The sequence below is a fragment of the Suncus etruscus genome, chromosome 13 (assembly GCF_024139225.1).
Source record: "Suncus etruscus isolate mSunEtr1 chromosome 13, mSunEtr1.pri.cur, whole genome shotgun sequence".
Classification (NCBI taxonomy): Eukaryota; Metazoa; Chordata; class Mammalia; order Eulipotyphla; family Soricidae; genus Suncus; species Suncus etruscus.
The window spans coordinates 97,083,427-97,101,981 of record NC_064860.1 but is presented as its reverse complement, the minus strand read 5'-3'; the positions used below and the strand labels follow the sequence as shown (position 1 = coordinate 97,101,981).

General features: G+C 50.9%; 1 protein-coding gene across 1 annotated transcript in view; it reads right to left on the bottom strand.

Moving 5' to 3' along the window:
- The window catches only part of BACE2 (beta-secretase 2), a 68,173-nt gene extending 56,477 nt beyond the window's left edge, over window positions 1–11,696 (bottom strand). The window contains exon 1 of the mRNA XM_049785430.1: window positions 11,089–11,696. Within this exon, the coding sequence (XP_049641387.1) occupies window positions 11,089–11,400 (312 nt within the window). The 5' untranslated portion in view covers window positions 11,401–11,696. The remainder of the gene's footprint in view (window positions 1–11,088) is intronic.
- Between the last annotated feature and the right edge of the window lie 6,859 nt (window positions 11,697–18,555).

The window sequence follows — 18,555 nt, the reverse complement described above, 5'->3', positions numbered from 1 at the left end:
TGTCTACAGATTCCTGATTCTTGTTCTATCTTTCCCTAAAGCCCTGAGCAGACATTGCCCCTGGCTTGGGGTTGAGTCTCAGACCAAGGGTGTGGAGTTCTCAAGCCCTGGGGTGTCAGGGATACCAGTCCCACTTGGGCTATGCAAAGGGGTCTCCAGGGTTATGCAAAGAGGCACCAGGGTCAAACCCAGTAGATGCATGAGACCCCCCCACTTTATGCTTTCCCATGCCCCCAATGTTTGTTCCTGAAGAGACTCTTTATCTTGATTTACAAATGTTGGCTTGGCCAGCAACATAGAAAATCCTATTTCTTATCTTTTGGTTTTTTGGTTTTGGGCCCGTCAAGGACATTTGTTTGGCTGGATGGATGTTTTTGCCACCACTGTCTGTCCTGCCTAGCAGCCGACTCATCCCAGCCTGCAGTGCTCATGTGTGGGATATGCCCGAAACACTCCGACTCCCTCTTCCTCTCAGTCTCGGGCAGGAGTCCTCAAATTACAGCCCGCCAAAAGCAGGCCCATAACTCCCATTGAAATACTGACAGGTTTGCTGATTTAACTTGACTAGTTTTTCATTTTAAACATTGCATTTGGTAAGCTTCATGTTGTGGGCCAGTTTTTCCAGCCCTCACCTCTATTGTCTCTGTGTATTATTACAATAATGCCTTATTTTTCTTTTTTTTTTTTTTTTGGTTTTTGGGCCACACCCAGTAACGCTCAGGAGTTACTCCTGGCTATGTGCTCAGAAGTTGCTCCTGGCTTGGGGGACCATATGGGACACCGGGGGATCGAACCGCGGTCCGTCCAAGGTTAGCGCAGGCAAGGCAGGCACCTTACCTTTAGCACCACCGCCCGGCCCCTGCCTTATTTTTCTTAAACCCCATAGATGAGTGAGACTATTCTGTGAAGCTTACCACAAAGAGTGATGAGTGCAGTTAGAGAAATAACCACACTGACAACTATCATGGCAATGTTAGTGAGTGAGAAAAATCAAATGCCTGTCTCGAATACAGTAGGGGCTGGGGGAGAGGGGGATGGGGGCAGTGGTGGTGGAAACGTTGCACTGGTGAAGGGGTGTTCTTTTTTTTATACCTGAAATCCAAGTACAAACATGCTTGTAATCATGGTGCTTAAATAAAGATATACATTTAAAAAATAAATTAAAAAATAAATATTGTATTTGTTCCCATTTTGTTTTTTATTCCAAAATAATATAAAAGGTTTGAGGACTGGGATGGAGCAATGATGCAGCAGTAGAGTCTTTGCCTTGCATGTGGCTGACCCAGGATGAACCATGGTTCAAACACCCCCCCCATCCCACATGGTCCCCCAAGCCAGGAATGATTTCTGAGCATATAGTCAGGAGCGTCACTGGGTAAAGCCTCCCAACCAAAAGTTTGAGGACCCCTGACCTAGCAGGTGGAACAGGCTGGCCAAGAATTGGGGAGCTTCTTACCAGCACCCCAACAGCTGAGTCCTTCTTCACTGACCCCCTCCTGTCCTGTGTCTGCACACCAGCCCCCATAATAGATGCTGAATAGGGTTCAAGGGGCTCTGGATGTTCCTGAAGCGGTCTAAGTACCACCAGACCCAGTCACCGTGTAGCAAGGCTTTCCCACAGAAAGCCAGTGGGGTTTCTGGTGACCTTCCTCCTGGGGAAGGTTCTAGAAGCTGAGATTTCCCATCTCTGCCCTTCCCCCTTCTTTTACTCTCACTCTCTTTCTCCCCTTCTTGCAACTGATCATTTTGTTTGCTCAGGGGTTCCTGCTGGCACTGTGCTCAGGAGTCACTCCAGGCAGTGCAGGAGACCTACAGGATGCTGGGGATCAAACCCAGGTCAGCCTCACGGCAAGACAAAAGCCCTCCCCACTGTGCTATCCTCCGGCCTCTGCTGTTGCCCCTTTTAAAGCTCTGCTTCATTTCCGCTGATAACCGGTGGATTAACGATGGAGCCCAGTCTGTCGGAAGGCCGCTTTGGCAACCAGAAATGCTCACGCAGAGAAAGGGCGGCCCAGGAGCATCGTGAGGAAGAAGCCAGAAAGAAGCTGAACAGACATTAGAATGCTCAGCTTCGTAAAACTGCCAAGTTGCTAAACAGAGGAGGTGAATTAGACTTTCCCCTGTTCACCAACAGGCCCAATGAATTTATTATACAGGGCAGATCATACAGGGGTGCAGAGTTTGCCTGACAGGCAGCCAACCCTTTGCCCCCACACACCACGTAGGGTCCTCCCCAAGCCCAGTCATGAGTGACCGTGGAGCACAGAGCCAGGAGGACGCCCTGAGCACTGCCGGGTGTGGTTCAACCACAACTCTCCATAAAATAAATATTATCTGAGTCACACCCCTGCTGCCCAAACACCGTTCAAGATAACACAGTCACCCCATATGCAAGCATGGGCCTGAGAGCAGCGTGCCTGCCTTGTTGGCTTAATGTGCTAGAGAAAGGCCTGTTTCTTGGGGTCTCTGGCTTCTTCTGTAATTTTCGTGTCCTGGGCGCTGAGCTATGAAGACCAGAACTCGGGCCTTGAACTGAAAGGAGGGTTTTGTGGCAATGAACAAATGCCCCACATACCAATCTCCTCCGCAGGCTGGTTTGTCCAGGCACAGGGCTCTGAGCTTGGGCGGCCCAGAGAGGAGGGTTTCACCCTTTAGGACAGGGAAGTTTGTGGGGTGTGGCTGGGCATGTTGGCAGATTTGGACTTCCTGGTGAGGAAATACTTGGGTATTTTCACTTGCCTTTGCACACGGCTAATCCAGATTTGATCACTAGTCTCACATTTTGTCCTCTGAGCCCACCAGGAATGATTCCTGAGCACAGTCAGAAGTCAGTCTTGAGCACCGGTAGGTGGATGGTTCCCAGCTTCCTTGCAAAAGAAGTAGGATCTTTCCAGTAAAACAAGCCTTTAACTCAGAGCTTCTCAAATAGTGGGGCGCGCCCTCGGGGGGGGGGGCCTCGAAGCTCCGTAAAGGGGGAGTGTTTAATCTCGGCAAACACTGTTATAACAAGCTAAGCCCCATATTTATGTCTCTGTATGTCTCTGGAGCTGAGAGTTGCTATGTCCTGCTTCAAACCCCGCTTCGAAAAGCTATGTGTTGCAAAACATGCTCATTGAAGCCATTAATCCAGGCATCACCTCTGATTTAAAAATCAGCTCAAACTGTTTTTATCTATTTTTGTTTTGCAGGTTAAAGTTTTTTTTTAAATAAAGATACTATTTACAGTCACGTGGGGGGCGTGAAAAATGTTTTCTTCTTCCTAGGGGGGCATGACAGAAAATAATTGAGAAGCACTGCTTTAACTAGAAAGGCCTGGTAGAAACTTGCTGGAGACAATCCCAGCCATAACTGTCCATGACCTATTAGCTTGCCCCAAGTCTGCCCATGGCAGGGCACTCCTCGTCTCTGTAGAGCATACTGCAGGTTTCCTGGGACCTTTCTGGTTGTGGAGGAAGCCACTGGCTGTGTTTCCACCTTCCTGCACACAGACACATCCTTTTTGTCTTCTCAGAGGGGCTCCCCAGGGTATAGGTTTTCTACTACAGAGCGAACATTAGTTCCCAATCAGACCCCTTTTCCTTCCTTAGTTCCTGTCAGCCACTCCTGCACTATTCTCATCAAGTTGAGAACCGCCCCCCCCACCCCCCCACCCCCCCCCCCCGCCAACCATATGTGGGTTGGAAGCTAGAGGCTCACCAGAAATGCTCAGAAGGTCTGAGGACCACCTCAGGAAGTCTCAGTGTTGTGACTGGGCCACAGTGAATGTGAATGTAAGACCTTAAGTATAGGAGTGCTGTTTGGGAGAAAACCCCAGACTGCATGTGACTATGATGAAACACCAGAGGGGGTTAGGGGGTTGTGAATTGGAACCTGAGTACTGTGTATTTACTGACCCTGTCCCTGTCCTTGACTGTCTCCCTGGCCAAGGGAGCAAACATGCTTTATTTATTTATTTGTTTATTTATTTATGTTTGGAGGTTACACCAGTAGTGCTCAGGGGTTCCTCCTGATTCTGCACTCAGGAATCACTTCTCGAGGTGCTCAGGAGATGCCAGGGATCAAATGTGGGTTGTGCAAGGCCAATGCCCTCCCTGTTGTGTTATTACTCTGGGCTGAGCAAACCTGCTTTAAAGAAAGCAACAACTAGGCCAGGAATTAAATATCCCATGTGGGACAGAGGAAAACCTTCAACCAGAGACTCATCAGGAATGGGGACATTCCCTCTTCACACACATCCAGAGCAGAGCCACTGACACCACTGACACCCTCACCACTCTGTCCCCAAATCCAGAGCCACCTTTGCCCGATAGGTGGGCAGAGCAGAAGTGGGGGAGGAGGATAGAAGAGAAGGGTCCTCCTGGGAGTCCAGAACAAGCTCAGAACACAGCAGAGACCCCAGAAACCCCTGGTAGGGGAGACAGAACCCAGCACGCACCCCTCTGGTTCCTGTTCCTTGAATCTCACCCTCAGCTGAACCACAGAATCACAAAATTTCCACCTGCCCCAAAAAAATCACCCCAAGTTGTGTTGGGTGCCATTTGTGAATTCACCCCACATGCTATATTTCCAACCCCAGGTGGACAGGTCTGAAACAGGGTAGCCGTGAAGAATTAATAAACCAAGCCAGTCAGGAGAGAATCATGGAGTCAGTGGCTTCTCACCCTGTTGTCTCTCTGCACGCCAGGCCAGACTGACCTTCCTATATTCTCCCAGTACAAATTCACCGGGAGAGGAAAGATAGAGTGAAAGAAATCCAGGTGGACTTTTACATATCAAATGGATAGGTTTAAAGAAAAGGGAAAGATGGGGGAACATCTTTGTTTTGGTTAATAGCTGGGTGTGACTTAACATGCCCCCTTTGAGGTATGAGACTTAATTCATGATGCTCAGATTTATTCCCATCAGATAGGGGGTCAAGCCTGGAGCCCTCCACATGCAAGGCAGAGACACTCAGCTCCTGAACTGCACCCTGACCTTGAAGGTCTGAGCCCTAAAACCAAGTCCAAGACAGATGGACGAGCCCCAGGGATACAAGGATGGCATCCCTGGCTCTGAGTAGCAGCAGCCACTGCAGAAGGAAGACACAGACCACTAGAGCCAGAGACCATGGCCGCCTTCTCTTTCAGCCAGCACCCACCCAGCCTGGGGGAAGGCAGGAAAAGAAGATGGGGGCCTTCAGAGCAGGGGAGACAGGCCCCTGGCAGCATTTGGCTGATAGGGACAGGCGATTGTGGTGAAGAGGAGGGGAGAGATGTCTGCCTGAGGCAGCCCTGTTCCAGCTTTCCCTGCTAGGGCTACCCCCTATGGGCAGGGTGGGCACCTGAACCCCACCTGATCCCAGAATCTAAGCAGGAACTTTGAACCAAGGAATGAGCTTGTGGGAAGCAGCTTTGTTCCTTCTCATTCTTCTCACCCCTTGGTCTTTTCATCGTTTACTGCTCCAGTTGCTGCCATCTGGGTGGGCCTGTTGATCTGAGAGCTGGCAAGTCCATCGATTGGGGCACAGTGAGCTTCTCTGTTTGCTTTGGGGCCACATCGGCAATGATCAGTCCTAGCTCAGTGCTCAGGACTCACTCCTGGTGGTGCTCAGGACTTACTCCTGCCTGGGTGGTGCTCGGGGGAAATTCCTGGCTTTGTGCTCAGGAATCACTCATGGCTGTGCTCAGGGATCACTCCTATTGGTGCTTAGGACTTATTCCTGGCTCTGTGCTAGAAATCATTCCTGGGGGCCGGGAAGGTGGCGCTACAGGTAAGGTGTCTGCCTTACAAGCGCTAGCGTAGGACGGACTGCAGTTCGATCCCCCAGCGTCCCATATGGTCTCCCCAAGCCAGGAGCGATTTCTGAGCTCATAGCCAGGAGTAACCCCTGAGTGTCACCGGGTGTGGCCCAAAAACCAAAAAAAAAAAAAAAAAGAAAAAAAGAAATCATTCCTGGTGGTACTCAGAGCTGACTCCTGGCGGTGCTCAGAGAGTAACTCTTAGTTCTGCACTCAGGAATTACTTCAAGGGGTGCTCAGGGATCACGCCTGGTGGTACTCAGAGGGGCCTTATGAAATGCTGGGAATTGAACCCAGGTGGGTTCAATGTGCAAGACAAGTTCCCTTCTTGTTGTCTTCTCACTCCAGCTGCCAGTTCTTGGAGAAAAAAACCAACTCCCAAGCTGCATAGGATGCACTGGTGCCTGACTTCCATCTGAAATCACCCCCAAATTGAGGAAGGTAGATGATCAAGCCAAATGTGCTGGGTTTAAAATGTGGGTCTCCCTCTCTCCCAACACTAGTGATCCTTCTACACACTGCACACCCGCATCAACCAGACACTTAGCCCGCTGTTGACTGCATCAGAGCTAAAATGCCTCAGAGAAGCTTTCAGTAGAAACCGTGATGCTTCTGGGAGGCCATGGCCTGTCCGGAGACGCAGAGCTCTGCCCCCTCCACGGCTTCACTGTGCTCACACCAAAGCCCCTATTTTCCCTCCAATAGTGGAAATTGCTGTGATTATAATCCCTTTAGAACACCATTATTCTTATTAATAAGAGCAAATTGCTGGTTCGGGCAGGTGCCGTTTCTCCAGCGCGGGAGAGAGTCACATAATGGGGCTCAGACCAGGCATTCATCTCCATGCCAACCCGGCGTGGCTCCCTCGTGGGCCTCTGGGAAGTCACTGAGCCCCCACCCGGTGTGACACCCCCTGGTCATCGGTCATCAGCTGAAGCTCACACGTGGGAGTGCAGAGCTCAGGTGTGGCGGTTTGAGAGATGCTGGTGTGCTGGGGGTGGGCAGGGATCGGGAAGCCTGAGCGAAAAAGCGTCCTCAGTCCAGTGTCCTGTCCAGGTGCCGTTTGTCCTTCTCCCTCTCTCCTGCCCCTTGGTCCTGCACAGGTCATTCTCCCTCCCCTGTATCCCACCCACTAAGTGGGTAGAAAAGCCTTGAGGTCCTGAGTGAGAATGGCAAGGACGCTATTCTTTTGTTTGTTTATTTCTGTTTTTTGGGCCACACCCGGCAGTGCTCAGGGGTTACTCCCAGGTCAGCCGCATGCAAGGCAAATGTCCTACTGTTGTGTTATCGTTCTGGCTCCAAAGATGTCATTCTTTTGTTTACTTTCATTTTTTTCCAGCCATATCTGGCTATGCTCCATGCTTACTTCTGGCTCTGCACTTGGGAATCACTCTTGACTGTGCTCAGGATGTGCTATGGGATGCCAAGGATTGAACTTGGGTTTGCTGCATACAAGACTAATGCCCTCCCTGCTGTGCTATCTCTCTAGCCCCCAAACTTTATTCTTTTTGGGGGGAAGCACACCCAGAGGTATTCAGGGCTTACTCCTGACTCTACACTTAGAAATCACTCCTGACAGTGCTCAGGAGACCCTGTGGCATGTCAGGGATTGGACCAGAGTCAACTGTATGCAAGGCAAGCTCACTATGCTGTCATTCGGCCCCCTGAATTTTGTTCTAAAGTTTGTCTCGGTGGTAATTCACCACTCGCCTTAGCACTATGTTTGTTGGTCTTTGGGGGGGCATCCATCTGGGCTGGTCCCCAAACTGCTGCCGACAGAGGGGAGGACAGGGATGTCCCAGTATGGGTCAGGTCTCAGGCCCACAAAGAATCCAGACAGAAGATTTTACTCAGTGGCTTCCTACTAAATCAGGCTGGCACAGAGGCATCACTTTCCAGCCAGTCTAAACAGTCTGTAGCGGGAGAAAAGACCTTTCCTGGGCTGGAGAGATAGCACAGTGGTAGGGTGTTTGCTTTGCATGCCGCTAATCCAAGAACAGTGGTTCGAATCCTGGCATCCCATCTGCCTGCCAGGGGCGATTTCTGAGCACAGAGCCAGGAATAATGGTTGAGCGCTGCCAGGTGTGACCCAAAAATAAAAACAAAAACAAAAACAAAAACAAAGACCTTTCCTGGAAATGGGGTTAGGCTTAAGTGAAGAGCAGCCTTGAAAACGTCTATTTCCTCAAAAAATTTAGGTGCAGGGAGGCGGGAGCTCATTGGCAAAATGCGACCTGCCTTGCGATGCTTGTGAAGCCTGGCGTTGTTGGGTCCCTGGGGTTCATGCCTGGGGTTCTGTTGTCAGCGGCCTGTGCAGTCCCAGCTCTGCCGCCAGCATCATAGAGAAAGCCACGCGAGTGCTGTGTCCAGGAGTACGGCTGGTACTGGGCAGCAGTGTGTGCGACCTTTGGCGAGCACCCCCAGAGAATGTGTGTGAGCATCCAAACACACAATCAAGTTGGACACTCGTGTAAGCACCGCAGTGAAAAGTGGGCAAATGCCAGTGTTGGCCGGGGCTCCAACAGAGAAAGGGAAGGAGGAAGAGTGAAACGACGGGGTGGGGGCATTGATTCTCTCCTGCTCCTTAGATTTCATCGTTCTCAATTAAGGGGATCAGATTGGTGAATAAGGTGTTACTGATGTTATTGCATTTATAACATAATAATATTCACAATCATATTAATATAATATGATTTTATATAATTATGAGTATCACATAATTATACATACGATCTATTTTATTTTTTAACTATATATAAATATAAACAATATATTTATAATTATAGTTATGATCATGTATGATGTTACATTATTATAATAATTATTGTTGTTGAAGTTAGGGTCCAACTTCCTCCTGGCTCAGTGCTTGGGGCTCGCACCTCACCTGGCTCTTGCTTCTGGCAGTTCTCAGGGAATCCCATGTGGTGCTAGGGATGGGCACAAGAATCTTTCTTCTGGTACCATCTCTTCAATCCTATAATAATTCTTTATTTCTTGTTTTAGAGCCACACCCAGTGCTGTTCAGGGGTCACTCCTGGCAGACTTGGGGACCCTATGGATGCTGGGGGTCAACCAGTTCGGTCACATGCAAGGCAAAAGCCCTCCTCACTGTATTCTCACTCTGGTCCAGTTAAGACATGTTTGTAACTGACTGTTCCAAAGTAAGACGCTTTGCCACTCTCGAGGCTGCTGTCTCTTCCCCTCGCAACTCTCTCCTTTGGTCCTGGGGCCAGACTGCCCCAACTCCATGGTTTTACAGAGTCTATTTTCCTTCTTCCATTCCTCCAAACTAGTGGAGGAGAATTGCACTCTGGACAAGAACTGGGTGCTAGAAGGAGGGAAAGTGAGATTTGCAAACCACGGTGTTCAAGAGGAAAAACTGAAGGGGAGAGGGGGAGAGATACGGGATGGGGGGAGAGAGAGAGAGAGAGAGAGAGAGAGAGAGAGAGAGAGAGAGAGAGAGAGAGAGAGAGAGAGAGAGAGAGAGAGGGAGAGAGGTTGGGAAGGACTGATAAAAGGAGGGAGGGAGGGAGGGAGGGAGGGAGGAGGGAGGGAGGGAGGAAGGGAGAGAAAGAAAAGAAAAATGTCTGCTTTAGAGACAGACAGGGAGACAGACAGGAAGAGGGTGTGAGGGAAACTGGGGACACTGGTGGGAATGTGCCCTGGTGATGGGAGTAGGATGTCATATGACTGAAACTCAACCATGAGCAGCTCTGTAACCTTATCTCATAGTGATTCAACTAAACGATTGATAAAAAGAAAAAATACATAATTTTAAAAGTCCACAGAAGCTACAGTCTGCCTGAGGCATGCTTTCACCATGCCTGGTGGAGGGGGCATGTATGTATTTAATGCCCTTTCAAAAGAGTATCCCGAGACCAGGAAAGTGGGTCCATCCTCCCAGCCTGTGAAGTCTCATGAGGGGCACCCGCTGGGTCCTTCTAGCAGACTTGGGGGGCGGGGGCAGGGCAGCAGAACCACATGAGAGGCTCGAGTTAAGCCTTCTCAGCTTGCCTTCCTTCCAGAAGCCAGGCCAGGCCCACCAGCCCTGCAAACAGTCTTCTTTCTCAGGCCAAAGGCCAAACTGAGATCAAAGACTCCAGGATCAAAGTCTTGAGCAAAACAAGCTTCTGAGCGGTTGTTGTTTTTCTCCTTTATTTTTTTTTTTTGTAATAAAAAAATAATCAAACAACTACAGAAGTTATACGGCAGAGTAGTTTCTTGGAGAGAAAAAAAAATCAGCCCGGTGTGTCTGTCCTCTGAAGAGAGCCTTGAATCAGTTCATTAGATTTACACTCAAGTCATGAGCGTGATCTATTTGTGGAGGAACCCTTGCTGAATTAGAAGCCAAATGACAACGTTAAGAATCTAATGAAAGGGCCCAGAGAGATAGCACAGCAGGGAAGGCTTTTGCCTTGCAGAGAGGGACCAGCAGGTTTTACCCTCAGCATTCCATAGGGTCCCCCAAGCCTGCCAGGAGTAAGCCCTGAACCCAATGCCAGGAGTAACCCCTGAGTTCCGCTAGCTGTGGCCCCAAACCCCTAAATGAATAAATAAATTAATTAAAAGTACAAATACAAAAATACAAAGCCTCCTCTTGGGTGCATTGGACTGATAAGGAAAACCTGGCTTGAATCCCACTTAAGTTGGGGATTTGAAAACGGGAGTGGAATAACCTCATGAGATTGGGGGACTTTTTTTGGTTGTTGGGGGGTGGTTTATAAGATTGCCAAGCCTAAGAAATGGGGAGTCTTGGCAAAAGTGCCCAGAGATAGAACTGGTTGAGAGAGCAGGGGAGCTGTGTGCTCCAATTTCAACCTTGTCTTGGTGGGTAGGTGGGTCCCGCCTGGATCCGGGTTCAGGTCAGCTCTTGCCCCAGAAACTGGGAACCTGGAACCTTCGCCCAAGCCTGGGACCCCTCCCAAATCTCTCCAGAGCCGAGGAACCCCAGAAAATGCCGAAAGCAAGAACCTTGACCATCTATTCGCCCCCCCCCCCCCAGCAGCCTCAGGCACCAGCTCCCGGGACCCTCAGCCTCCTGGGTCTCTTCTTTGGGGGGACGCAGGCTGGAGGTACAAAGCTCCTTCGAGAGCACCCCGGTGCCCCTTAAGGGACTCCTACCAAGTTTTCCAAACGCTTGCTCCAACCCTCGCCCGACAAGCCTCTCGGTGCCTCCTTTCTTCAATCTCCCCATCCACTCTGCAGAAACCCAGCTTTGGGACTTGGGCAGGGGGTCCCGCCCAAAGTCCCCTTTCCCCCAGGAGTCTGATGACAGCCCGTGTTCGTGTGTGTGAGTGGGGGACCACCTTACCTTTTGCGGGGGGGTCCCTAGTTGCATCTCCAGGTAGTAGCCGCGCCCCGAGTCGCCTTGCAGATTGTCCACCATGGCCAAGAAGTTGACCGGGCCCCCCGCGGGTTCCAGGGCGAGCGCCAGACCGTCTGCGCGGGGTGCGGCGAGGGTCCCCGGCTCTTGCGTGGGCACATCCCGGCTGCTGGTGGCGGTGGCCACTTGGAGGGGCAGCAAGAAGGGCGCAGGGCCGGGCGCCGGGGCGGCGCGCAGGAGCCCCTGTGCCAGCAGCGGCAGCAGAAGCGCGCGGGCCAGTGCTCCCATACCCAGGCCCATGCGGGGATCCCGGTTTGGGGGCGCGCCCGTGTCCGTGGACCGCGGGACGTCGGGCTGGAGGGCTCGCGGGGTCCGAGGGGCTGTAGGCTGGGCTGATCGGCGGCGCTGGAGAAGAAGGAGCCGCCCCAGCCCGTGCCAAGTTGTGCAAGTTGGTGGCCGCTGCCCCCTCTGGTGGCCACCGCTGTGCGCTCCTCCCCCGTCGCCAAGGTCAGCTCCTGGCACTGGGCATCCACGGGGCGCCGGGGGCTTGTCCAGCCCGCGTCCTCTGCGCCCCGGGGGGCCCCTGGGGTCTCCGCGCTGCGCACTGCGCGCCTTCGGCAGCCTTGCAGGGCCAGCGGAGGTGACGGTGGCTGGCGAGGCGGCTGGGTCCAGAGGGGAAAGTTTTTCGGGAACCCCTTAAGGGGGCAGCGAGGGCAGAGAATGCCCGCTCGCCCCGAGCCGCAATTACCCCTTGATCTGATTGCGCACCCCGCCTAGGTCCCTGGATTCCTGCAGTGGCTTGGATAGGTGGGTAGGTGGGTGGGTGGATGGGCGGGTGGGTGGGTGGGGTCACCTAGGAAAGTGGAGGGTCTGGGAAGTGCCCGATTCTCCCCTGGAGTCTGCGAGACTGGCCACCCCTTGCCAAGAACATCTCCATCTCCCCGGAGCTTAATTTGGGGTTCCTGGTCTTCCTTTCCAGCCTGCGCCTCTGAGTGAATTAATTTGGAGAGGTCTGGGTGGAACAGCTGGGAGGCGCCCCCCGACCCCCAAGATACACCTCTTTGCAAAAATTGAGGGCGAGGGGCTTGGCTCGCAGCCTGCCCGGGTGCACCCCGGTCCCCCACCCGCGCCCACCCGGCGCGCCCGCCTGCAGCAGGGAGCTAGCTGGTGCGGGGTGGCGTCTGCGGCAGAGTCTGGGCTTGGGCGCCCCAAGCTCGTGCATAATGCAGAACGCGGCTGCCAGGAACTGTCCCTCACCTGGCCCGGCTCCCTCAAAGCCCTCAGCGAAGCTGCATCCCCGTCCGAGCCAGCCAGCTCCGAGCTGCCCCTCTACACCGCTGCTCCCCCATGCCATCCCACTCCACCGCGCGCGCGCGCGAAGATGATCTAATGAATACTCATTTTAGCCAAGGACTCGGAGACGCAGAAATGTGCCAGCTTGGAGGTGTCGTTACTAATCACGGGGGACCCTGGTGCAAACTAAAAGTTCCCGATTGCGATCTAAATCTAGGGGGGGGGGTTGTAGGTGGGACCCCTCACCTCCTGCAAGGGTTTTTTCATCTTGGCCCGTTGCAAAAACAAACCACACGCAGGTAGGTCTTGGAGCTTGGGGCAGAGATGTTTGGTGCTAAAGGGTTCATAGCTTCTGCAGTTGCTAGACGATCTACGTTTGGTGCTCCTCCCACGTGTTCCCTCTTTTAGGGGGAGTTTGGGGGCACACTCAACGATGCTCAGGGCTTCATGCTGACTCTGCGCTCAGGAATCACTCCTGGCAGGCTCAGGGACTCTATGGGATAGAGGGATTGAACCCTGGTTGGCTGCCTGCAAGGCAAATGCCTTCCCCTCTGTGTTATCACTTGGGGGGGGGGGTTGCTGTTGTCGCTCTTGGAGATGGAGGGAACTCTGTTAGGATGCACAGATGACTTGGCTTCAAGGGACACTTTGCCTAGGCAAGACCCCAAGTTTAGCTGCCCCTCCTCCCCCAAGCAAGACCTGGCAGGGTCTTGTGGGGCAAAATTATTCCTGCCCAGGGAACACAGTGCTGCAGCACTCCTAGGTTTATGTTTCTGATTTAAGAGTGCAGGGGGGGTTTCTAGGAACTCTGGAGGAAACACGTGATTTGGGGAGTTCCAAGGAACTCTTGGGGGATCACAGGATCAGCAAGAAACTCACGTAGGACGTTGGCACAGGAGTGATTCCCCTTGGAGGAAGTCTTGGACTCCAACAAGGCTGTGCACTCAGGCCTGGCAGTTGTGTGTCTGTTCAATCACCTTTGGGCTTGGGGGTGGGGGGATCTGGTGTTCCCCACTTCCATCCCTCCTCCCTCCTTCTCTCCAGCCTCCTCCTGACATCATTCCAGTCTCTCAGCTTCCTTCCCCTTTTCCCTTCCCTTCCTTCCCCTGGCCCACCTCCCTATTCTCATCTCTCACCTCTCCTCTTTCCTTCCTGTCTGTGCCCACTTTCTTCTTTCTTTTCCCCCTGTTTCTGTCTGTTTTGGGTCAGGAGGGGTGGGCCTCACCCATTGGTGCTCAGGACTCACTCCTCTGTTCTTGTTGTTGCTTGTTTTCTGGGGACACCCAGCACTGCCCGGGGCTTACTCTTGCTCCTGTGCTCAGAAACAACTCCTGGCAAACTGTGGGGGACCCAATGGGATGCCAGGATTGTGGGTTGACTTGTGTGCAAGTAAAGGCTCTCCCCTCTGTCTCTGGCTCTGGCCCCAATCTCACTCCTTGGGCAACGTGTGTGGTGCTGGCTTGGAACAAAGCCCAGCTCCCTCCCCTCCTGCTCTTCCCCCTCTGGTCTATCTTCCCCTCTGGTCTGTTCCCCCTCTGATTTTCCCTGCCCTGGTCTATGTTTATCCATACACCAACAAAAGTGCATTGTTGGGGGTTCCCCATCATACAAAGAACAAACAAACATCCTCACCGAGCATGTCTGAAGGGAGGTGGAAGGAGTCTCACCTGCCCATGAGGGCCCACAGTCCTTGGCAGGATCAGGATTCACAGCAGACATGGACACACAGCACAGACTGCGCACGCCACACACTCCACATGCAAGCCTCCATATACAACATATATCACACAGCACATACCACACACTGCAATACAACACACTTTATACATAGAGAGTTCCACACACCACACAACATTGTCCATATACAACACACTCTACACAAACATTATCTACCTAAAACACCTACCACACAACAAAGTCCACGCACAACACACTCCATACACAATATGTCCTAGACACATGTCCTGCACACAGATGACAGCGAGATGCACCAAGATGACATGTTCCTTCAGGTCCACCTCCCCCACACAGCACATTCCGCACATAGCACAGCCCACACAGCATGTCTCATACAAGACATCTCTCATAAAGCACATCCTACAAGTAATACATTTCACATACCGCAACCCAAGACGCAGTACATACCACACACAGCATAGGCAACACACAACACATGCTACACAAGCAAGCCTAACACACAGAAACCCAACATACAGAATACGCAAAACACAGCATGGCCAACCCGTAGCACACATAATACACAACACATGTCATACAACACATGCCACACAGCATAGCATATATATAGGACACAGAACTGTGTGTGCACTCTACTGTATGTAGCATGTGTGTGCAGTAGGCAGTCACGTGTGTGACTGTGTGCTGGGGCCTAGCCACTGCCAGCCTTCAAGTGGCTGTCACTGGGTATATTCTATGAGACCTACCACATATCTGGGCTCAAGGAGGAGACACTGGTCTCTATGATACTGTAGGGATCTGCAGCCTTGGAGGAACCCATCAGCCAGCCTGGTCCCTTAGAGCAAGGCCCCTGGGGACCTGCCTTTGGGGGGCAATGTCCTCTCTCCCTGCCCCAGGTGCTGTGGCAGGGCTGTGTCTAAGCACTTGTGAGCCCCGCCAGGGCACAGTTAGGGCCCAACAAGCGCAGGACCCACTAGGTGTTTGGTGTCCCTGCAGGACCTGGTCTCACACCAGAACGTGGGGATGGATGTAGTGTGCCCCATTCAGTCCTTCCTTATCCCTGACTACAGCCTGGGATCTCATCTGTCCCTAGCCATAGAGACCTTCCTGACACTGACTGGATTGTTTGTCTTTTTTTTTTTTTTGGTTTTTGGGCCACACCCGGTGACGCTCAGGGGTTACTCCTGGCTATGCGCTCAGAAGTCGCTCCTGGTTTGGGGGACCATATGGGACACCGGGGATCGAACCGCGGTCCATCCAAGGCTAGCGCAGGCAAGGCAGGCACCTTACCTCTAGCGCCACCGCCCGGCCCGGATTGTTTGTCTTTTAAAATAATTCTTTTCTTTCATTTTTTTAATTATTAAGGTTTTTTTATACATTCTTAAGTTCAATAACCATGGAATACAGAATTACAAAGTTGTTCCTGATTGAGTTTCAGTCATACAATAGCTCATAGCTTTCACCAGGGTACATTTCCAGCCACTAATGTCCCCAGTTTTTATCCTGCCTTCCCCCCTGCCTGCTTCTGGGACAGACATTTTTCTTCTCTCTCTCTCTCTCTCTCTCTGTCTCTCTCTCTCTCTCTTTCTCTCCTCTCTCACTCTTGTCCCCCCTTTTAGACATGGTAGTTTGCAATATTGTTCCTAAGGGGTACCGTGCCTATTCCTTTCCTTCCTTTCAGCACCCAGTCATTGCCCAGTGATCACTCACAACTCTCACTGTCACAGTGCTCCCTTTTCTGCCCTCACTGCACTTCCAGCTCTTTGTAATAAACTTCCCACCCTGGACTGGTCTTCCCTGCCCCTGTCTCTATTGTCTCCAGACATGATTACCATGCTATCTTTATTTTACATATTCCCACAAGTGCACTCGATCATTGTGTCTTTCCCTCTTCCTCTGCCCCACTTCACTCAGCATAACTCTCCATCTCCATCATCCAACATCTAAGCAAACTTTAGATTTCCTTTTCTCTGACAGCCACATCATTTTCCCTTGTCTGGCAGCTTCACTTATTTCTGGTCTTTATTTCCAAGCACAAGGAAGGAGCTGTTCTAGACTAGCAAGTGGCTGGGAGAGCAAGTGAGCTCTTATTTGAGAACCAGGACTCAGGCATGCGGGCTGAGCTGGGGCTACCTGGGCTTCTGCAACTGTTGTTTTCTTTGCTCCTCAGACAGTGACCCCAACCCTCCTTTAGAACTCATCTCCCTTTTCCAGCGCCCTGTGTCAGCAGGAACCCGGCTTCTAGATCCTTCTACGACAGACCCTTGGGGACTAGATGGCCTTAGGGACCCCTCCCAGTTCCAGCCATGGGTATGGGATCCCTGGAGTCCCTGGCTGCTTGCTCTACTTTTATGACTCCTGGTCACCAGTGTTGGTACATTGAATGGCCCATCATTGCCCTGATGTCACTTTGGGAAGAAAAGAGTCTCAGGAGAGACAGCCCCTCAGTTCCTTTGGGGACTGAAGATAAATCCTCACATGAGGAAACAAAGCTGATGCAGGAAATGACTCAAACCATCCAAATCATACAAGAGATGAAACAGGCCAGGAACTGCCACTAGGGATGAGCAGCAAGCAAGCTGTGGAGATCTCCCCGAGTCACAGACTTTACTGAGAAGAGTAGGATCACCCACAAGGCTGGAGAACAGGTTGGGATCGGGGACAATCTTGAGGTTCTTGTCCCACCTTACAAAAAAGTCATCCTGATTAGGGGTGAAACCTGGTTGCTCCAACAACTCCCCCTTGAGTTTTCACTAAAATGCAGAAGTATGAGTTAAACCAGAATAAATCGTGTCTAATGTTCTCTGTAAAATGTGGGGACCTCTATCTGGAGGCTAAAAAGCTGGTTATATTTGGGTAAAAACTGATTACTCCAACAGGGGACCTTAGATTGTGTCCCTTCTCACTGTACTCTCAACTGGGCCCCTCAGGGCAGGAAGGGGGTCACGTCAGGGGTCACTGAGCAAACCCAGACTCAGAGGCTAGGGACACGGCCATCCCTGAGAGGTGTCCCCAGCTCTGGCCACAGACTGCCAATACTCTTGCTCTGCCTGGTCCCCCGGGTTCTGACCTGCAGACCTCAGGGTGAGGGTCTCTTCCTGGCTTGCTTCCAGGCTTTTGTTTAATTTCTCTTTCCACATGCTCCATCTTTTTGGTGTGCTGAATCTCCCTGCTGGAGCCCCTCAGAGCTGGCCTGCTGCTCTTGCTCACACAATGACCCTTAGACTCTGGACCCAGGAATGAAGACCTTTTCAGATTAAAGATTCCAGCACTGCTGGCCCCAGGAAAGGCAGAGGGGCTGCCTGCCAGGAGGACACCTTAGCTGAGTATCCACCCTGCTTTGTCTCTGGAGGGGACTTGTCTGGAAATAATAGAATTTCTGGTTGTTCATCAAAAGGCAATAAGGCCTGTTAGGGGGTCACACAATCTGAGGTACATCTTCACCGTCTCCAAACCTGGGAGTTGACTGTGAATATAATGACCGAAATTCCTCCTGCTATTCACCGCAGAGCATGAATAAATAAACACTTTCAGTTGGCTATGATTTTATTAAAAAACTCACAACAGCAACACTCTATTCACAATATAATTGCATCGTCTGGTGTTATCCTAGGTGTGTGGGGGGAACTTGGGAAGAGAGACCCATCATTTTTTGTTTGTTTGTTTTAGTTTTGGGACCACACTCAGCAGCACTCAGGACTTACTCCTGGCTCTGGGGAGCCTATGGGATGCTGGGGATTGAACCTGGGTTGGCTGCGTGCAAGGCAAATGTCCTTCTTGTTGTGCTATCTCTATGACCCTCAATTTTATCTCTAGTTTTGTAATGAAGAAATGGGTTAAGCTGTTGATTTGTGAAGTATTGGAGTGAGGGAACATGGAAGGGGGAGTTTTAGGTTTCCCTCTCGAAGGTAAACTCCCTTCCTTCCTTCTTTCCTTCTTTCCTTCTTTCTTTCTTTCCTTCTTTCTTTCTTTCCTTCTTTCTTTCTTTCTTTCTTTCTTTCTTTCTTTCTTTCTTTCTTTCTTTCTTTCTTTCTTTCTTTCTTTCTTTCTTTCTTTCTTTCTTTCTTTCTTTCTTTCTTTCTTTTCTTTCTTTCTTTCTTTCTTTCTTTTTTCTTTTCTTTCTTTCTCTTTCTTTCTTTCTTCTTTCTTTCTTTCTTTCTTTTCTTTCTTTCTTTCTCTTTCTTTCTTTTCTTTCTTCTTTCTTTCTTTCTTTCTTCTTTCTTCTTCTTTCTTTCTTTCTTTCTTTCTTTCTTTCTTTCTTTTCTTTCTTTCTTATTTCTTTCTTTCTTTCTTTTCTTCTTCTTTCTTTCTTTCTTTCTTTCTTTCTCTTTTCTTTCTTTCTTCCTCTCTTTCCTCTTTCCTCTTTCCTCTCTTTCTTTCTTTCTTTCTTTCTTTCTTTCTTTCTTTCTTTCTTTCTTTCTTTCTTTCTTTCTTTCTTTCTTTCTTTCTTTCTTTCTTTCTTTC